The sequence below is a fragment of the Octopus sinensis genome, linkage group LG15, assembly GCF_006345805.1.
Source record: "Octopus sinensis linkage group LG15, ASM634580v1, whole genome shotgun sequence".
In the NCBI taxonomy this organism is placed as follows: domain Eukaryota; kingdom Metazoa; phylum Mollusca; class Cephalopoda; order Octopoda; family Octopodidae; genus Octopus; species Octopus sinensis.
Genome location: NC_043011.1, coordinates 26,449,256 through 26,470,702, shown reverse-complemented (window position 1 = coordinate 26,470,702; position 21,447 = coordinate 26,449,256). Strand labels below are relative to the sequence as shown.

The 21,447-nt window shown below is 36.5% G+C and overlaps 1 protein-coding gene across 2 annotated transcripts; it reads right to left on the bottom strand.

The window, feature by feature from the left end:
• Positions 1-1,349: 1,349 nt before the first annotated feature.
• LOC115219882 (U6 snRNA-associated Sm-like protein LSm7) lies at positions 1,350-12,776 on the bottom strand. Of its 2 annotated transcripts, none has more exons than XM_036509569.1 (4): positions 12,485-12,776; positions 9,593-9,704; positions 5,815-5,886; positions 1,350-3,054 (listed from the first exon to the last, which is right to left on the bottom strand). In XM_036509569.1, the coding sequence occupies exons 1-4, from the start codon at positions 12,581-12,583 to the stop codon at positions 2,915-2,917; spliced, it is 423 nt and encodes a 140-aa protein (XP_036365462.1). In that variant the 5' UTR covers positions 12,584-12,776; the 3' UTR covers positions 1,350-2,914. The 2 variants fall into 2 exon arrangements, with proteins under 2 accessions (XP_036365462.1, XP_029646045.1); XM_029790185.2 differs by having other exon boundaries at positions 9,593-9,698; positions 12,482-12,766.
• Between the last annotated feature and the right edge of the window lie 8,671 nt (positions 12,777-21,447).

Genomic DNA, 21,447 nt, shown 5'->3' with positions numbered 1-21,447 from the left:
CATAGGCTGATAAAGTTTGGCACCAGTGACATTGCAACTCATTTCTATAGTTGAGTGAACTAGCATGTGAAATAAAGTGTCTTGCTCAAGAACACTACAGCCCAGTCCAGGAATTGACCTCATAATAGTGAGTCTGACAATCTAACCAGAGCCATATAAAACCACTTCCTCCTCTACAATCACAGGAAGTTCCTTTAACTTGCAAGTTACTTGGTAGCTTCACCAATACTGGTGCTATGAAAAAATAGCACCTTGTACACTCTATAAAGTGGCTGACATTAGGAAGGGCATCCAGCTACAGAAATGATGCCAAGGCAGTCACTGGAGCTTGATGCTCCTCTCTAGATAATAGGATCAGTCTTGTCAAACTGTCCAATCCATGCAAGCATGGAAAACAGATGTTAGATGACGACACATACATGATGGGCTTCCCTGAAATCTCTAAATTTCATTCAACTAACAAGGTGTGAGTTGACCTGAGGCTTTAGTTAGAAGACACTTGCTCATGGTTCCACAATGAGACTGCACCTGAAACCTATTTCTTTACTACCCACAAGGGGCTAAACAGAGGAGACAAACAAGGACAGACAGACAGATTAAGTCGATTATATCGATCCCAGTGCGTAACTGCTACATAATTTATCGACCCTGAAAGGATGAAAGGCAAAGTCGACCTTGGCGGAATTTGAACTCAGAATGTAACAGCAGATGAAATACTGCTAAGCATTTTGCCCGGCGTGCTAACGTTTCTGCCAGCTCGCTGCCTTTTAAAAATGTCCTGGAGATGCCGGGGATTGAACCTGGGGCATAGTTGTGAAGCAAACTTCTTAACCATGCAGCTATATATTATAAACAGAATAGTAGTAGACACTTGCTGAAGGTGCCACACGGTGGGACTGAACCCAGAACCATGTTGGAAAATAAGCTTCTTACCACAGCCACACCTGCACCTATCACTTGGTTTTCTTTTTTTCTTTTTGAACTATTAGAAGTTATCAAAGAGCTCAGTATTTTTGATTTCAGAGGAATGGGTAACTGGAGTAATGGCATTGAGGTGTTTTCCAAGAGTATGTGTAAAGCAAGTGAAACAGCAACAATCAGATGCTTTGAGTATATGTTTAGAAACAAACAGGTTCTTCTGTCAGGCTATAAAATATTTAATTAGAGAGCTTTTTGCATGTTTACACAAACTAATCAAATAGAATTCTTGTTTTATTGATGATGCACACATAGAAATACCAATTGAATAGAATTCTTGTTTTATTGTCAGACAAACAGAAAAAAGTACAAAAAAAAAAGAAGGAAGGAGAAATTGAAGAAACTTTTAAAGCTTCATCTTTATTAATGCATCCAATGTCTCTCAATATTACCAGATAAAAAATAGATACAGAAATGAGCCACAACACAAACTTAGAGAAAAAATATATATTTATTAACGGCAAGAGATTTTTAATGCCATGATGTGAAAAATGTCCATTTACAGATGACTTAAAGAAAGAGAATTGTATGTAAGTGTATGTGTGTTTAAGGTTCCTCTCACTCACCAAAAGTGGTGTCAAAATATAAACAGAAATGAAGGAGACAGTCCTTTATGTTAAATATAAACAACAAAGAACACACCTTGAATATCAATTCTCTAATTTAATGTAGATGGAAGATTTAACTTGGTTGCTAAATAATAAATTCATCAACTTATATGAAGTGCTGCTCGAGTTAATTTAGCTGGTTTAAAGCAAAATCTGCAAATCTTTATGGTTGAGTCACAAATCCTTGTTCAGATCTGTAGGCATTGCATAAATCTTCAGAGTTATATAGGAAAATGCTATCCATACACAGTACAGAATTAAAGCAGACTGATTCATCAAATATCCAAACTGCAGAAGACCTTAGACGATCACATATTCAGAAGATTTTGTTGGAAAATGTATTTGAAGCTACAAAGGATAATGTATACTATGTTCATTAAGCAAAGTAAATTGAAGAGTTTATCCAATTAACTAATTGCTCAATGAATACAATGAAAAAATAAATAAAAAAAAGAATGGTTTTCAAAACTAACTATTTGTATAGGTAATTACATTTCTTTAAAATGGTGATTTACCCAAATGAGCAACATCAACCTTTCACTAATGACCTCATTTGTTTAGCGAATATTTTAAGTTAGGGAGATCTTTTTCAATCTCGGAAAATTTCCTTGAAAATAACAAGATCTAATCCCAAATCAGATATAACTATGGTTGAATGGTTAAGATCTATTTGAGATCTTGTGTCACTAATGCCTGTTTTGAGATGCAAATATTGAATATCTATTTTGATAATAATAATAAATAGTACACATTCCAAAACAGTCAAGTCTATAAAAAACGAAAAATATAAATAAAAAACTTACAAAATGCTTATAATTATATACTACTTCCCATAAATCAGATTTCTTTCATTTAAAGATAAATAGTGAGTGTAAAATAAATCATTATAGTTTATAACTATAAACTAAAAATTAAGGGGTTACAATGACCATTTGCCAAATACTAGTTAACTTTTAAAATGGAAGTGAAATCTCAAAGTTTTAAATAGAGGTAAAAATCATTAAAATGAGAAATTTAAAACTTGGGGAGAGAAATCTTTCAGACACATGCATGTCATTTCAGTTTAATTTGCTTATATAAGCTTAATTAAATCAAAGATGATTATTTAATTTATTTGAAGCATTAGGAACCCTAAAAATAACACTGACATTGCTAATAGAAACTAATTCCTTCTTAGACTATAGTTCTATGAGGGCCTTGCTTTGCACCAAATCTAGTGAGAAAAGGAGGAAAAATAAAGTATGTTTTCAAAGTAATGGACGATATGTGTGACTTTAAACATGGTGTAGTAATGAAGACGTTCCTCCAATATTTAAGTCAGATTTTTATCAACCATCTTGCTGTATAAAAGGATTTGGAATAGCTTCCATTCCATCAGCTGGACAAATAGATACTACGGAGGTTCCTCGACAAACTACTAAACCAAGCGTCCGGGTATCTTCAGTTAATTTGTATGGATCATCAGGGTCTGGAAAAAAGACAAACAAACAAATAAAAAAAATAAAATAGGAAGGGAAACCAAAAATGGAAATTTTTTTTTTGTCACTGGGAATTAATGGAACAGAACAATGAAAAGAACAATGGCTAGGTTTCCTCAACACAACACTGAATCTATAAATACTTCAAATGTAAACCTACTTAAAGTCACCATCACTACTACCATTGCCACCATCATCATCATTTACTTTCCCATGCCTGCATGGTTTGAATGGAATTTGTTCAGACAGGTTTTCTACAGCTGGATACCCTTTCTATTGTCAACCTTCATTTATTTCTAAACAAGGTAACATTTTTCTATGGCCAGACACGATTTTCACAGAAAACTGGAAACAAACGCCACCACTTGTTTGACTGATACTCATTTACAACCATCACATGATGTCAAGGGTACACACAACACCCACACATGTATATGACAGGCTTCTTTCAGTTTTCTTCTACTAAATCCACTCACAACAATAATGGACTGAACCGTAACTAATCTGCACATCCTCTGATAACCTACAGATGGTGATTTGACCGTTTCCCCTCACAGCTGCACGCACATCTCCAACGTTTTTCTCAATTCTGCTGGTTGTAGGTCTCCCAGAACATTCGTCAATATCAACATTTTTTCAGGCATCTTGGAAACGTCTAAACCACTCGTACACTTGTGTGAGGCTCATACATTTTCTGAAACTTTACATAGGCCTTTGAGCAGTTATTGCCACGACAACTTGGTCTGTCATGGTCAATGCAACAATCACATATTACTTCAAAGCACTGCTATAAACAGCGGGAATGTGCTAGAATGTTAAAACTTAGTGCACATGCACATCAGAGATCAAGGTCAATCTGTGCTAAGCAGCTTCACTCTGTGTGCTTTAGCTTTGTTACTATGGCAACAGTCCGGATACTTATTGATTAAACCTCGTATATCAATAAGCATTTTTTTGTGACCTTATTTCAGTAATTGCTAATTTCTGTTAATAATGGTAACTTTTAAGCAGTTTTATATTACCTGAGTAAAAGTATATGTCTTAGGCAACTGAATATTCTCTACAATTACAATGTACAAGTACCCCTCTTGTATGTTGGTGCCACAATGAAGAGCTAGCTTCATTAATCCATCTTCTGTGCACCCTTTGGGGACTGGCGAGCAAGCAAGGGTAGTGTTGAGATGTCCCTTAGTTCTGAAAACCTTCCTTGTGCTTGCGCCAGAAAAGCATTCATACTGTTCACAATGCAAAAAGGATGGGAAATGAGCAAAGAAAGTATAAGGTCATGAGGTTCCTTTAGTCTTTGTCTTCATGAGGACTTAGCAACTTGTCTAGTGCTGGTGCTACAAGAGAATGCACCCAGCATACTCTGCAAAGTGGTTGGCAATAGGAAGGGCATCCAGTCATAGAAATTAAAATGGCATGTACAAGCACCAGCCTATAAGAGCAGTGACTCCCAATAAAAAAAGACTTGAATCACGATGACTCATCCAATCCATGCCAGTATGGAAAGCAGCCATAAAAGTGACGATGAAATGCAAGATTCAAAAGATTTTTCTCACAATTCCTTCCCTCGTGAAATGAATGTGATTTATTGGTCTCTTTTGTTGAACCACAAAGCTATGAGGATGTAAACAAATCAACCCTAGGCTTCAAGCTGTGGTGGTTGGGGGACGGACATCACAAATTGAACTTGGACTCTGTTGTGCATGTGCACTAAGTTTTAACATTGTAGCCCACTTCTGCTGTTTATAGCAGTGCTCAGTAGGAAGGTCTGTAGCACATGATCGTTGCATTGACCATGACAGAGAAAGTCGTCCTGGTGATACCTGCGCAGAGGCTTACCCAAAGTTGCAGAAAGTGTATGGAGAGGAGTGTATGAGCTGCACACAAGTGGATGAGTGTTTCAGACGTTTCCAAGATGGCTGGGAAAATGTCGATATTGATGAACGTTCTGAAAGACCCGCAACCAGAGCTGAGAAAACATTGCAGCTGTGAGGGGAAAAGGTTGAATCACCATCCATGAGTTATCAGAGGATGTGCAAATTAGTTACGGTTCAGTTCAGTCCATTATCATTGAAGATTTGGGTATGAGATATGGGTCTGCCAAGTTTGTGACAAAATTGCTTTCAGCTGACCAAAAAGACATTCAGGTTTTAGTTGCACAAGATCCCTTTGAATGACACGAGAAGGACGAAAACATTTCGAAAACTTTGTGTAAGCCCCTGAGCAGGTATCGCCAAGCTTTTGGCAAAATTTGATGCAGATTCTCTGCTCAACTTTCTCTGTCATGGTCAATGTGATGATCCCACACTACACATATTCCTTCAAAGCACTGATGCAAACAATGGAAGTGAGCTAGACTGTTAGAACTTAGTGCAGATGCACAGTAGAATTCAAAGCCAATCCACGCCAAGTGGCATCACTCTGTGTGCTTTAGCTTCATAACTATGGGAAGAGTCTGGATACTTGTCGATCAGACCATGTATGGATATACTTTGAGCTTCCACACAGTTTCTTTCAATCAAATTCACTTAAAAAAATTGGTCGACCCAGAGCTATAGTAGAAGGCACTTTCCAAGCATGAGGTTGCAAAGCTAGTTTCTTAACCTAAAAATCAAACACATTTGCATCAGTGCAAAAATAATTAAGAGCGTAATCTTTTATAAGATGTCAAAATAAGTCAGTTTTATGTAAAAAGAAAAGTTTCATGAACAATAAAAAAAATAAAAATAAAAACATAAGCTTACCTCTAAGGTATTCAATTGTCCCATCTAACACAAGATTCAGTAAAGGATCATGACCTTTTAGAATACCACTTACTGAAATAAATAAATAGAAATATTTATTAAAAGAAAAGTTTATAGAAATTAATATCTCAAGAACAAGAGATAATAGCTCCAAGATGACCAAAGCCTTGTGGGAGAATGTAGTAGATTGGGACTGAAAGAAGCCTGCAATGCATATGTAAATATATATAGAAGTGTGTGTGTGTGCATGCACATACATCTGTGTATTTGTTTATATTTGCATTCTACAAATGTCACAAACAATATTGTTATTGCGACATCTCATCTCAATAAACTATCCACTCACTTTGCATCTTCAAAAGATATGTGAAATAAGAGATCCTTTACTTGAAAACATGTAAGGGTTTGTGACAGGAAGCGAATCCAACTGGAAAAAAATCAGTTCATCAATGATATATTCATTTAACCTATGCTGGCATGGAAGAACAGATGACTAAACAGTATTTGACTGGTGTTTAGCTTATACATAATGTTTTATATATGGAATAGAGAGAACTCGAAGATTCTCTTACAAACTTACTAGTGACTGTGGTATGATAAAATGCACTTACTAAAGTGGGAAGGTCATCTATCAGTAAAAACCATGCCAAGACACATAAACTGTTGCTCATGTAAGTAAAAAAAACCCCAACAAAAATCAAAACAGAATGACCATCCTGATAATAATTCAAATATAATTATATATTAGCAACAGAGACAATATCAATACTGAGAAATAATATTTATTCTCACTTAAATGTAGATGTTCTGTTAGAACAAAATATATTAGAGTAAAAACCATAAGAGAAACTATAAGAGTTTGTCTCATGGTATTTACTGCAGTATAGTCTGTTCTAACAGAACATCCACATTTAAATGGGGATAAATATTACCTCTTAAATCTAATTGGAGAAGAGATTTTATAGGTTCATGCTCTCTGTAATAACAACTAGTGATTAATACAGGCAGAAATGAATGCAGAAGGTGGATGGAATTTACTGAGCTCCAACAAAAACAGCTGTATAAGAGACAAAAAGTGTCTCTCCATTTCAGAGAACATTATTTGAACCTTCAAACAATCTTCTCAGCAAGACTAAGTACTTAGTATGCACACAAGGACTATATTATATGTTGTGTGATGAAAAGAATAATCGGTAAGCAAGAAAAAGATTTAATACAATAAGTATCTCAAGAGAATGAAGTTTGATTAACAACTGAATTGTTATGCTAATATGAAAGTAATAAGTCCATTGGAAATATGAAATAAAATATATCAAAATGAAAACAAAGCCCAAACATCACACAAGAACACCTATGAACTTTTGAAGAAGCTAAGAGAAAAAAAACAAAAAAACCCCATCAGATTTACATGGAAACAGAAATGAAATGTGTGTGGCATTCAAGAACTTCCAAGGAAGATAATCATTCATTTCAAAGTGCCCATATCTTATAATAATTCTGCTTGTTCCTACATTATTTAGCCCCGTAATGCTTCCATGTGATTAGTTGGGGAGGGGGGGAGACGGGAGGGAGAGGCGGTGGTAAGTGAAATGTGTAAATTTTTTTCTCCCCATTACTTAGCCCACCTGAAACACTTTCATGTGATTAGTTAAAGGCAAACGGCAAAATAAAAAAAAGAGTGCTATGTATTAAGTCTGTAAAATTGTGCATAAAATGTATATATAAAGTGCATTAAGTAATCATTGTATCCTAATTTCCTTCACTTTTCAATGATTAGCAGATGAGCGACTCTCTTTTGATACAGATACAACACAGGCTATGCTTTCAGGTTTCTTGGATAAAGTTTTCAGAAATAACCTAAGAAGTTTACCATTAATTCCGTGAATTATTTATGGGTCCTGCTAGTTTAAATGAAAAGTTTTTACCACAATTTTATACAAGAATCCTTATGTCCCAAACTAAAACATATGAGGCCTAATTTTTAGGATACTGCACTTACAATTGTTAGGTTATGGGTTCAGTTGTTGGACTAGGTGATGCATTGTGTTCTTGAGCAAAGCACTTCATCTTGATTCAGTTAACTTAAGTGAAAATGAGTATCAGCGGTAGCTAGCAATTAACCCTGCAATGGACTGGTACCTTGATCTAAGGTGAAATCTTGTACTCTCCATTTCCTGGATAAGCTGTGGTCTTGTGAACCTGTAGGTTTGAAGCAGACTTCTTTTTCTTTTAATGTCCCAAAACACCAGCTTAGTCCTTTAGCATTCACATTATTGTCAAAAGTATTGATTATTTATTTATTTCCATTGTTTTCTATCAATCTTTGAGATTTTGAAGAGGTAACTTAATTTTTAGAATGATATTGTAGGGTTGGTGTAAGAGGTCAGTTTGATCATAAAACAGGTAGAATATTTTGATTGGGTATGGCTGGTTTAAATAACTTTGACAACATTATTTTACTAAATACCTCAGGTTCTTGATTATTTTTTGAAAATTAATGTATTTTATTAACAATATAACCACAACAAAAGATTCATGATTCCAGCCTAGAAAAGAAACCAAGTTGCAAACTTGACTAACCAGAAATTTAATCATGCTCTTTGGTATTTGACTTCAGAATATAATTGTAATAAACAAACATTTAAGACTAAAAAGAAAAAAAAACCAACAAAAAATGTTACAGTTCTATATTTAAGAGATGAGGAATTATGTACATTATTTACATTTGACAGTATTAAGGATGGGAAAGTATTACATTTATAAGCCCTAAAATTCACTGCATAATTGCCCACAGGTATATGGTGTAGTGGTTAAGAGCACAGGCTACTAACCCCAAGATTCTCAGTGACCTGAATAATAACATCGAAAAATACCTTAGGAATGAGAACCTAAACAAGATGCAGACAAATATCCATCAAATGTAAATATAATGAAAAAAATGTTATAGTGATTAAATAAGAATGAATGATTAATGCCAAGTTCAATAATAAGTTTATACATTAACCCTTTTGTTACTGTATTTATTTTGAGATGCTCTGTGTTTCTTTCAATTACTTTAAATATAACAAAGAACTTAGTAAAATAACTTAGCTATCATTCAGCTAGTGTTAGGATCATAAATTGTGACTAAGGTTTGGTGGAAGATTTTAATTCAAAACTTATGAAAACAAGCCATTTGTACTCAGAGCCAGAGCTGGTTTCAGCCGGGTTGATAACAAAAGGGTTAAAAACTACTTTTAATAATTCATATAAGAATGGAGAATCTCAGTGAGGTGAGTTGAAAATATGATTAATAGCTAGAAGATTAGTGGTTCACAGCTTGTCATGAATAGCATAGTGTGTCCACAAACATATCCATCTCTTTATAGTCCAGCCAGTTGTAAATACATGAGACAGTTCACGGATGAAAACTGCAGGAACATCATAAAATAGGCATTGAATTTAAATATTTTCTCTTAAGTAAGTACTGTCAGGTTGATATACTACATGATGAGATCAATGGTCCACCAATCAGTCATCATTATCATCATTTAATGTCAGTTTTCCATGCTGGCATGGGTTGGACGGCTTGACCAGAGCTGGCAAGACCACGCTCCATTGTTAAGGTGATTTCTATGCTTGAATGCTCCTCCTAACACTAACCACTCCACAGAGTGTATTAGGTGCTTTTTATGTGACACCAGTACCAGTGCTTTTAATGTGGCAATGATTTAGCATCAGATTAATAACATGGTGTAAAAGAAAACAGAACAATATTTAGTAAGAAATAAGATGTTACCTTCCCTGCCGCCACTGAACTTTACGCGAATTCCTTTGTCCAAGTATTTAGACAAATCTAAGATAGTCTCCTTTCTTTTCCGTTCTTTGTTCTTGTCAGTAACAGACTGTTGGAACAGAATAAACAAACTGGTGAAATAAAAAGTTATCAAAGCCAGATATGTTAAGGATAAAAAAAAATAATAAATAAAATAAACAAAAATCATGGAACAACTGTTGATTTTATTCAGGGTACAATTGAATGTAAACATGTTTACACTTACCCAATTTCCTGTCCTCAAAACCATTGCATTTTTACTTCCACCTTAAATATTTAACTAGTCTCTCTTCCCTAAGAATATATCTCCCTAGAACTTCATTTGTAACCAGTTTTTTTAATTTTTACATTTTGATCATTAACAATCATCAATTACTGAATTGCCCTTTATTTCGACCCCAGTTCTTTCTTCTTTCGGACAACATTGAGATAAGCCAGTACCTGAACATCATAAATGAGACTTACTAAGAACCAGAGTTCTAAGTAAGACTTTTAAAAAATCCTGCTTTTCAATACTTTGCATTAGATGTCACCTTTTTTTCATTTCTTGTACCTCTCTCTGGCTGGGTAACCACGTACCTCCTCTATAGCAATACACCTGTTTCTGTCTCCCTGTCACACTCAAACCTATTATCATCTGACACAAGATTTCCTCCTCCAATGCCCCCTCCCCTCTCAAAATTCCTTTTCTGGCAATTTACTTGGTGGCCCTGCCAGTGTTGGTGCCATGTAAAAAGCATATAGTCTACATTGTAAAGTGGTTGGCATTTGGACGGGGATCCAGCTGTAAAGATCATGCCAAGACTGACCTTGCCTGTGCTTGTACCATGTAAAAAGCACTCAATCCACTCTGCAGAGAGGTTGCTGCTAGGAAAGGCATCTGGCTGTAAAAACCTTGCCAAAACAGAGACACAGTAGCCTGAGGTAGTCTTCTACCTGGCCAGTTCCTGTCAACCGTCCTACCCATGTATGCATGGAAGACGGATGTTAAATGTTGATAATGATGATGTCTCTTCTGACAAACTAAATATGCTTTTGAATGCACTTTATTGCTAATTTCGGTGGTGGTTGGTGGGGGGTGAGGGGGGTGTAAAGAGAAAGTATACAACACAGTATGTGTGAAACTACTATTGTTGAACATGGAACTGGATGTTTTATCAGAAACTAGATCTAAGCACAGTTCCAAGTTCAAATCTTACCAGGCAAAATCCAGATATTGATGTTCGTTTTTTTTTTTTTTTTTGGACAATTTTAATAACTCTACTTTCTTACTTAAAGAAATTTGGTATTCTTTCAGTATTGGTACTTTAATTAGGTTTCAGATTCAATGAATTAGTTTTGAATTCTGTACTGCAATTTAAGTTTCAGATTCACTACTCTACCTCTAGTCTCCTTAGTGTCGTTATTTTGTTACTAATACTAACAATTGGGGCATTTCAGGTTCAATCCCACAACACAGTACCTTGGGCAAGTATCTTCTAGCACAGTACTGAGCTTAGTAATAAGTTGTGAGTTTGGTAAACAGAAACTGAATGAAGCGTGGCCGTTGCCAGCCTCGCCTGGCACCTGTGCCGGTGGCACGTAAAAAACACCCACTACACTCACGGAGTGGTTGGCGTTAGGAAGGGCATCCAGCTGCAGTAACACTGCCAGATCAGACTGGAGCCTGGTGCAGCCTTCTGGCTTCCCAGATCCCGGTCGAACCGTCCAACCCATGCTAGCATGGAAAACGGACGTTAAACGATGATGATGTGTGAGTGTGTGTGTGTTCCCTGCCCCAACTGACAACTGGTGTTAGTTTGTTTACGGTTCGACAAAAGAATTCGATAACAATAAGAAACATACTTAAAAAAAAAGAACTACTGATTTACTTTGTCCGACTACACCTTTTAAGGTGGTGCCACAACATGAACATGGTCCAATGATTAAACAAGACTTGGTATAATTTATAGAGCAATATGAGGTACTTTAGACGATTCCTTCGCTATATATTGGTAAGAGTTTCTGGCGGAGTTTTGGAATGGCTACCTCTCGGAGTACCATATTTCATAAGGAAGGAAAGAGTATGAAATTGAGGAAATCTAAAAATTTGCAAGACTATAAGATATGCGACTTTAAAGTACAAATATTCTAAAATTCTGCTGAGTTTCTTCGGTGACCATTGCACAAGTACTCTCTTTGGTTTCATTTTCTCGTAAGACATTATTACAATCACGGGCAAATTGCGACTGGCGGGACTTTCTCCACGGTACACTTGAGCCGTGCCGTACTCTGTAATTTATGCTGAAAAACACGACTAATTAATTGTACCAATAGCAAATAATTAATGCACCAATACCGAAAGAAAATGAGAAATTTTACATAAGAGTCTTGTTTCAAAGTAACCGACACAGTAGATTATGGAAAATGAGCTAGTTTTATGAAAACGAATAACCAACAAATCTATTAGAAATTATTACTCTACCTCCTAAATTGAATCCCGTTTTAACATTGTACATTTATTATATCAAAACATCAAGCTTAGTATATATATATATATAAACAGCCGAAATCACTAAGATGATCCGGTTCCCGACTGAAGATTAGAGGCTTCGAGTGACCCGTCGGTTTTTTGTGTCGTCTCCTTGTGTGTTTTTGCGTTCTTGTCCCACTTTGTAATTTATATTTTATATTAAATTCTATACATATATATATATATATGTATATATATATATATGACCATTTTCAGAGAAAGAAAACATTTCCATTTTGTATGTTAAACGACATGTGTGTGTTTGCAAGTTATATTCCCTAAAGATAAAGGGGCTTACAAAAATGGAAACTAAATGAAAAGGATTTTAAATTTATAATGACCTGTTGTTGCTGCTGCTGTTGTTGTTGTTGCTGTTGCTGCGGTTGTTGTGGAGGTTGCGATTCCGCAGGAGCGGCGCGTTTTTGTTGTTGTTGAAGCGACATTTTGGATATGAAGGACCCTTCTAGCAACGAACTAGCCGCTTATGATGTTGAGAAAAAACAAAAAAAAGCTTGTTAACACGGACTACTGTCAGTTATTTCATGAAGAATGTCAACAATGTTGTTAATTATATGTGCAATAACTAAGCGAAATCAGATAACGTTTCACGCGAATAAATATCGCTTCATCAATAGTCATTGCAATTTAAAATATTGCCTAATATTAATAAGTAGTAAGGAGTTATTTCCCATTAATTATATTTTACTTTAATTTATTCAAACGGAGTTTCAGAGTTGGAATTGGAGATGGGTCTCTCTCTCTCTTTCTCTCTCTCTCTCTATATATATATATATACATACATACATATATGTATATATATATGTATATATATATATATATATATATATATATATATATATAATATATATATATATATATATAAATGAAAGAATGGAGTTGAACGAGGATTTAACAAAATTCCTTTATTCTCGACATATGTTTCGAAGGCTGCATATTCCTAATTTCGAAGGAATAAGGGGTGCATTATGCCGCCTTCTCATCAGGAAAAACAAGGAACTTATGTCAGCATCAAGATGAACAAAAGCTCTTAGATGACTACCCACACGGAGCCCATAGCGGTGGGCTCCGTGTGGGCAGTCATCTAAGAGCTTTTGTTCATCTTGATGCTGACATAAGTTCCTTGTTTTTCCTGATGAGAAGGCGGCATAATGCACCCCTTATTCCTTCGAAATTAGGAATATGCAGCCTTCGAAACATATGTCGAGAATAAAGGAATTTTGTTAAATCCTCGTTCAACTCCATTCTTTCATTTATTTGTATTTAAAAAAATACACTAATTTCCACACGAAAGCACGTGATCTCTGCCCTTGGCATGTAGCTTCAACTGTGTTTTTCTGACGTGAATTTGCTACCCAGGTATCGGTTAACCGAATTATCCATACTAAGATAATTCATTCACCTACTTATATATATATATATATATATACTCTTTTAATTGTTTCAGTCATTTGACTGTGGCGATGCTGGAGGACAGCCTTTAGTTGAGCAAATCGACCACAGGACTTATTCTTTGTACGCCTAGTACTTATTCTATCGGTCTCTTGCCGCTAAGTTATGGGGACGTGAACACACCAGCATCGGTTGTCAAGCGATGCTGGGGGGGGGACAGACACACAAACATATGCACAAACACTCACACACACACGCATATATATATATATACGACGGGCTTTGGTCGGCCCGAGGCTATAGTAGAAGACATTTGCCCAAGGTGCCACGCAGTGGGACTGAACCCGGAACCATGTGGTGGTAAAGCAGCTACTTACCATACAGCCACTAGTATATATATATATATTATATATATATATATATATATATATATATATATATATGTATGTATGTATATATATGTATATATATATATAATTAAAATAAGCAACAAGTATATCCAAGGTAGAGTAGTACAATTGTTTCATTTTATTAAACACTGTAAGTATTACATCAATTTTAAAATGTCTAGCAATCTTCAGCCACTTATAGAATTTTCCAATTAAACGGACAATGCACATTCTTATCCCTATTTCTTATCCCTATTTCATTTGCCAACATTATAAAGAGGGTAGATATATAGACAGAGAGCTTGATTTCATTCTTAAGAACATGATAGTAATATGTTCACTCTCCGTCTGTAGATTATCTACTGACGGAGAGTGAACATATTACTATCATGTTCTTAAGAATGAAATCAAACTCTCTGTCTATATATCTACCCTCTTTATAATGTTGGCAAATGAAATAGGGATAAGAATGTGCATTGTCCGTTTAATTGGAAAATTCTATAAGTGGCTGAAGATTGCTCGACATTTTAAAATTGATGTAATACTTACAGTGTTTAATAAAATGAAGTAGCATGAAACAATTGTACTACTCTACTTGGATATACTTGTTGCTTATTTTGATTATAATCACCCCATTTGATTTATATGGATAATAGCATACAAAATTCTGGTGCTTTTAACTTAAGTACCATGTTCATCTGAATCTAAATTTTGCTGAACTTATATATATATATATATACATACATACATATATTGATCAAAATGGTAAGACAACAAAAGAATGAGACCTCAATATTATGTAAATAGAGGAATTTATCTGTAAATGTAATATGTGACAATTATTCGGTAGCCATGATAAAACTCCGAGTTTCGGATGCCGGGGTGGAAGTCCACACCGCTATCTCTTCAGTTATCCGGCCATCGGAAAAAATGCTCATTTTTTCCGATGGTCGGATAACTGAAGAAAATCGCTACCCACTACCTATATATATATATATATATATATATATATATATATATATATATATATATATATATACATATATATATATATATATATATATATATATACATACATATATATATGTGTGAGTGCGTGTGTGTGTGTGTTTTTATCTGTGTTTGTCCCTACCACCGCTTAACAGCCAATGTTGGTGTGTTTACGTCTCAGTAAGTAATCGGTTTGGCAAAAGATACCGATACCATCTGAATAGTCCGCGGTCATCAGTGCTTCATTGTTTTTGCAGATGACATATAGTACACCTAAAGTTTCACCACATCTTAAAGCATTTGTCTACTCAATATTTATACAAACTGCACATCATGTTTGCCAAAGATCAGAATATACTTCTCCACACCACCACCAATCTCCAATTTTAATTGTAATTTCTTATGTGTCAACTCATACCAAAGAAATATTTTGTTTTGAGTTGTCTCTTTTGCCTTTGCTTTGTTTATTTAGACATTGTTCAACGATGTTTACCTCTTCACAAATATCGCTATAGCCTTATTTAATCAAAGTTATCGTATTTGCCTCATTAGGTTAGTTAGTATTTAATTCACAATGCCATTTCAAAAAATCGCTTAGTCAAGAGAGAAAGGCAGTATCCTTGACCTTTTACAACACTTCCATGACCAGTGGGTGGAAGGTGTTCTCAAATTGATGACTTGCCCAAATATTTGTAACTAAAGCACTCCGCCAAAAGCACCTCTAGTTGAATAGGTTGAACCATCTAATGTGACTCTACTCAGAAGGCTTTAATCTCATTTGACAGGAAACGCAGTATAAAGAATATATAAAACAAGGCTGTGACTTTAAATACCTTTAATGTGGTCACACATATATACAAGCTGAATGATAAATAAAAATTGGTTTGATGCGTGGAGGACCATGGTCTCCTGTGCGTTGCCTCCTATCTGCTTGCTGGCGTATCGTGTGAGAGAGAGAGAGCCAACTAGATTACGTTTTCACAGTCTCGCATCCCAATGCAGAAAGAGAGAGAGATGAGTCTCCGAACCTTAATGTTGCGTAATTCCCTTTATTGCTCAAATAATTAGGCAGCCGTCGTCAAGGGAGGTAACTGCGCCTACAGAGCCTCCCCTTAGACCGTAAGCGATCGATTAAGAGTAATGTAGGCGGAGTAGGTGTGTTCTAGGAGGGCACAGAAGAACGATCCATGGCAAAACAGTTGTATGAACAGTGGAGGCACATGGCCTAGTGGTTAAAGCAGCGGACTCACGGTCGAGGGATTCACGGGTTCGAATTTCAGACCGGGCGATGTGTGTGTTTATGAGCGAAACACCTAAGCTCCACGCGGCTCCAGCAGAAGGTAATGGCGAACTTCTGCTGACTCTTTCGCCACAACTTTCTATCATTCTTTCCTCCCGTATCTTGCAGCTCACTTGCGATGGACTGGCGTCCCGTCCAGGTGGGGAACCTATACGCCAAGGAAATTGGGAAACCGGCCTTTATGAGCCAGAGATGGCTCGAGAAGGAAGGAAGGAAGGAAGGAAGTTGTATGAACAAGTGAAATTGAAAAAAAAAAAGAAAGAAAAGAAATCCAATGCAAGTATGTACAAGGAAAAAGTTCAGCAAAGAAAGGTGTCCAATCAAATAGAACGAAGCATATATGTACAACTAGCAGTATCGCCCGGCGTTTCTCGGGTTTGTAAGGGAAATAACTATAAAGCATTTTTAGAGAGTTATAGCCAAAAAATGGAAAAAAAATGATGGTAAATTTTTTTTAGTTAAAAAGGTCGAGTTACGTCCCCTAGACAGTCTGTGGTTTGTGTTTCTGATTCTCGACCCCATGTCGAATTTATCGATTTTTTTCAGAACTGGAGGAACTTTTCAAAATTTTCGCTGCTTTAGTTTTGAATTATGACATTGGGCTATGTGTGTGTCAAGTTTCATCAGAACCGGTTGAAAGCCGTGGTCAGGGCACACAGAAACACACACAGACAAACTGCCGTTTATATATAGAGAGATGATCCAGAAAGCGAGAAAATGTGAATGCGGTGTCTATAACAACATATGCCTATTCCCCGGAACAGTTACTGGCGAGGCAAAATTAAGAAATGTAAATAGTCTTAGACATAAAAAGTCTGACATGCAAACGTGATAACAACTGTCCAGGAAACTGGAAATCACAGAATGCATAAGTCAAAGTGTTGGAGATGCAATGTTGGCTGCTGAGACACGAGCAGTGCCAAGACTTTGCCTACAAGGGCAGTGAGTCGCTTGTAGTGGAAAAAAGGTGTTGTTAGTCTGCAGGAGCGGTAGGTCACTTGCAGAGGCTAGTGTTGTAAGCCTGCAAGAGCGGTGGGTCGCTTGCAGAGGGTGGAGGTGCTAGCATGCAGGAGCAATGAGAAAGCAACTAAAATCCTAGAATGTCAGCGTTCCAAACTGCATCGTCACGTTTTACCGCGAGAAAAAGTGCTGTTGAACTGTTAATTGAAATTTGGCTATCGAGGATCGAATCCGCACCATGGCTGCAAGATCCACTACACACACAGATACACACACACACACACATACACTAGAAAGATTATTGTCTGGTGTTCTATCGCTTATTTCTTTTTGCACCTAGTACAAGATGCATTCCAGAAGTTTGAGACTTTGCCAGGAGAGGCATTTAATAATTTTAAAGAAGTACGAAAACTCTAATCGCCTTCAAAGTAAGATCTTCTGACTTGATGCATTGGTTGTAGCGTTTCACCTACTTCGTGAAGGCCTCACAGAAGTCCTCCAAAGTGAAACTGTCCAAGACCCTTGTCACGGCTTCCTTCATCGACTTACTTCCTCTGCCGAATTTATCAAAATTTGAAATCAGTATTCAATGGTGTACTTAAAAGATTCTCTGTTGGCTAGGTCTGATATTCGTTTAGTAATATTGTTTGGCAAGCCTTTTAAAACGACTAGAACACAGCTGGAGTATTTGTAAATCTATGTAAGGTCCCGTTCGATTTTCTATATGAGTTGTACTTTTCAGAACCCGAAGAAATTAACAATGCTGATACTTGTACCGACGATAATTATTAAAGTTTAGAACGTATCAGTTAGATCTTGTTGAAACCAATCTAGTTAGTGCCCATTTTAATTATGTAGTGTTGTGTAGAATCAGGTGAAGTTCCTCTCTCCCTTTATTATATAAACGTGCATTCGAACGTCGCAGGGAACAGCTAGCCTTTGGCCGCTATTTGGAGCCTGTTGTGTCCACTACTCTGATTGGTTGGTATTGGCGCAATTTGTCTCTTACCTGATTGCTCCAACTTGCTATGTATAGCGAGTCGAAGGCCCTAAATAGAATCACGTGGGACAGCCTGTTCACTATCTTGTCTGAACCTACAGTTCCTTATAAAAACTCAGCTTGGATCTTTTCGGTTTGAATGGCAGTTTTTTCTAGCGGTGTCATATGAAATTGTCACCCATAATTATGACCCTAGTATCGATCTATTGCATTTCAATCAGTTTTAGGGTTAGGGTTAGGGGTGGGGGGAAGGATATCTTTTTTTCTTCACAAATGTAAATAAACCCAATCTGTTTCTTAAACGAAGGACATATTCATATGGCACAGAATGTTTTTTTTTTACCTCAATGGACGTCATTGATTGGTTGAAATTGCAGAAATTGAAGAAAAAAACAACAAATATCTTACAAACCATAGAATTTTCTCAATAAAACCAAGAGAAAAAGATGTTTTATAAACACATTCTACCAGTATACGAAGTTTAAAATTTTTAGTTACCTAGAAATTATGTTAAAAACTGCCATTCAAACCGAAAAGATCCCTCAGCTTCTCCTCGTTCCGGAGTCTTTGATTCTAGACCTTTTCAGGTCTAGCCACTGACCACAAAGACACAGCCAGTTCCGGCGACAACACCACCACAGCTATGTTTTGAGACTTACCAACTTCGTCCTGCAGTATTACCGTAATCTCCTTCTTTGTCGCTACCATTATGTCCTTCTCAACGTCGTCAACATCATATATCTTCGTACACAGCGTGGCAAGCAATTTGCCCAAGTTCACCACGGATCAACAGCGAATATACAACCTGCATGAACTCCTGTATCAAGTGCCCCAGGCAGCAGCATCACAGCCGCGACTTCACGTAGCTGTACCTGTAACCGGCTAAATACCATGGCCGCAACTTCTTGATACAATTTTTCAAACACCGTATACGAATGACTACGAACTGGTACTATTCATCTTTGTTGTGTCTATGAACTTCTCACTTCCATGGCTCATGTACTCTTTCACTGTTTCCTTCATTGCTATTCTTATATGTTCTTAACATACGCATACCTTTATGCCTACACGCACACATATATTTTGTCCTCATGACGGCCTGTCTATTATTCTGTATACATGACGCATACACAGACACACATGTTATTACATCAATAAATGTTCTCTAACCATTCTCATGCAGTTGTGTCTCTATCCTTCTGATGTTTATTTGTTCCATTCAATCTCTCATTATTGGAACGGTCCCATCGTAGTAGTATAATTAGTCCGTCATCTTTGTAAAGCGCTAGCTAGCTCCAGTGGATCAACTGCCACTCTGATTCTATCAACTATTCACATAGTATACCACAGGCATGGCTGGGTGCTTAAGAAGTTTGCTTTGCAATCACGTTGTTTCAGGTTCAGCCATTGCGCAGCCCCTTGGGCAAGTGGGATCTTGGGTCTTCTACTGTGATCACTACTTGTGAGGGAATTTGGTAAGTTCAGAAACTGTGTGGAAGTCCGTAAGCCTTTGTGTGTGTGTGGTGTGTGTGTGTGTGTGTGTGTGTGTGTGTGTGTGTGTGTGTGTTTGCATTCTCGTGTGTTTCTCTCGCCGCAAATTATAGGTTCAGCAAAACAAATCGAAGGAATAAGTACCAGACTTTAGAAAATAAGAATATAAGTACTGGGGTTGATTTGTTCGACTACACCCTTCAAGGTGGTGCCCCAGCTTAGCCACAGTCCAATAATTGAACAAGTAAAAGATTAAGATACCTTTAACGTAATGCTCAGGCCGAATCAGTATGCGACACTGGTCCTTTGAGTTACAGAAAAAGTCCAACTGATTAGTTACCTAACAGTCTCCATTTGTCTAATTTCAGTCAAGGTTTGGGTTAACCTGAGACACTGGCATAAAACCCAATTTGTCGCGCAGTGAGATCTAATAATTGCAAGCTCAGGCATGTCAGCCCCCACCTCCCCCAGTACTAGCAATTAACACAATTCAAACTTTTAAAGCCAAATCATTTAGGAGTGTCTCCTCATTTCTAGAGCAAGTAGGATTGTCCAGAGACAATGGGGAAAGGCTTGACGAACTCTTTGCTTTTGGGTCAGATGCTGATGCCTAATAAGGGACGTCGCCGTTATAAGCTCTTTTAGTCTATTATACGTTCTTAATGCGGCAGTGGAGGCACAAAGTTACTGCGTCCATAGCTGAACGGAATAAGACACTGAAATAGCTCGGTAAATTACATTTTTTCAGGTATGTAACTTTTCGGTTAAGCAGAATTACTCAAGTTTTTGATTTCATTAGTGTTCCACTTCACTGAGATATCATGATGCTAGGGAGTGTACTAGGCTGGTCCAGCGCTTCGGCCGCGCAGTCACCCACAGTTATGCCATGAAAGTTTTGGGTCATCTCAAATTATTTTAGAGGGAAATGTGAGTGTCTCTTTGAACGATACATAAATGACAGTGTCCATAACTCATTATGTTTTTTTTTTAATAAAAAATTACCTGGTTTTCTTTACACGTTTTTTTTTCTATATTCATACTTTTTACTTTTGCAAATTGTATTAATTTTCACTGAATTGTTATTTTTCGGGATTTTTTATTGTAATAGTATTCTCAATCTATATTGAGAATACTATTACAATAAAAAATCCCGAAAAAAGTGGCAAGCTGGCAGAATCGTTAGCGTGCCGGGCAAAATGCTTAGCGGCATTTCGTCCGTCCTTACGTTCTGAGTTCATATAGAGCTGGGGTCAACTTTGCCATTAATTCTTTCGGGGTTGATAAAATAAGTACCAGTTAAGCACTGGGATCGATTTAATCGACTCAGCTGCTCCCCAAAACATGTTGGCCTTGTGCCAATATTCGCAATACGGACAATTTGGAAACACTTCAATTTGCATTCCTTGACTCTTGGGAAAAGCATGAAAGTCAAGCAATCTCTTATTGCTTGCAACATAGGTCTGAGTTCTTAAGTTTAAATAAAAAGATAAAATCCTTAATTAGGATTAGATATATACTTTTTAAAATCTAAAATTTAAAACTTAGTACTAGTCTAAAATTAAATACCCACCACAACCTTCGCATAAAATTTAGTCTGAATTATCTCCCTTAATAACAAGCGTCAATCGATTTGTACGAAAATAACAACCGAATAACTGTTTTAATAGAAATTAGATTTAAAGATAACAATTTAAATTTCCAATTGAGATCATAAAAATTTATGACACAACTAGTTTTTGGAATTATTACAGGTTACTTGCGTTAATA

Excerpts from the sequence above, each read along its gene's own strand:
- LOC115219882 (XM_036509569.1), bottom strand. The coding sequence starts at position 12,583 with ATGTCGCTTCAACAACAACAAAAACGCGCCGCTCCTGCGGAATCGCAA. Across the intron at positions 9,705-12,484 it reads AACAACAGCAGCAGCAACAA|CAACAGTCTGTTACTGACAA; the intron begins CAGGTCATTATA and ends TTTATTCTGTTC. Across the intron at positions 3,055-5,814 it reads GACAATTGAATACCTTAGAG|ACCCTGATGATCCATACAAA; the intron begins GTAAGCTTATGT and ends TCTTTTTTCCAG.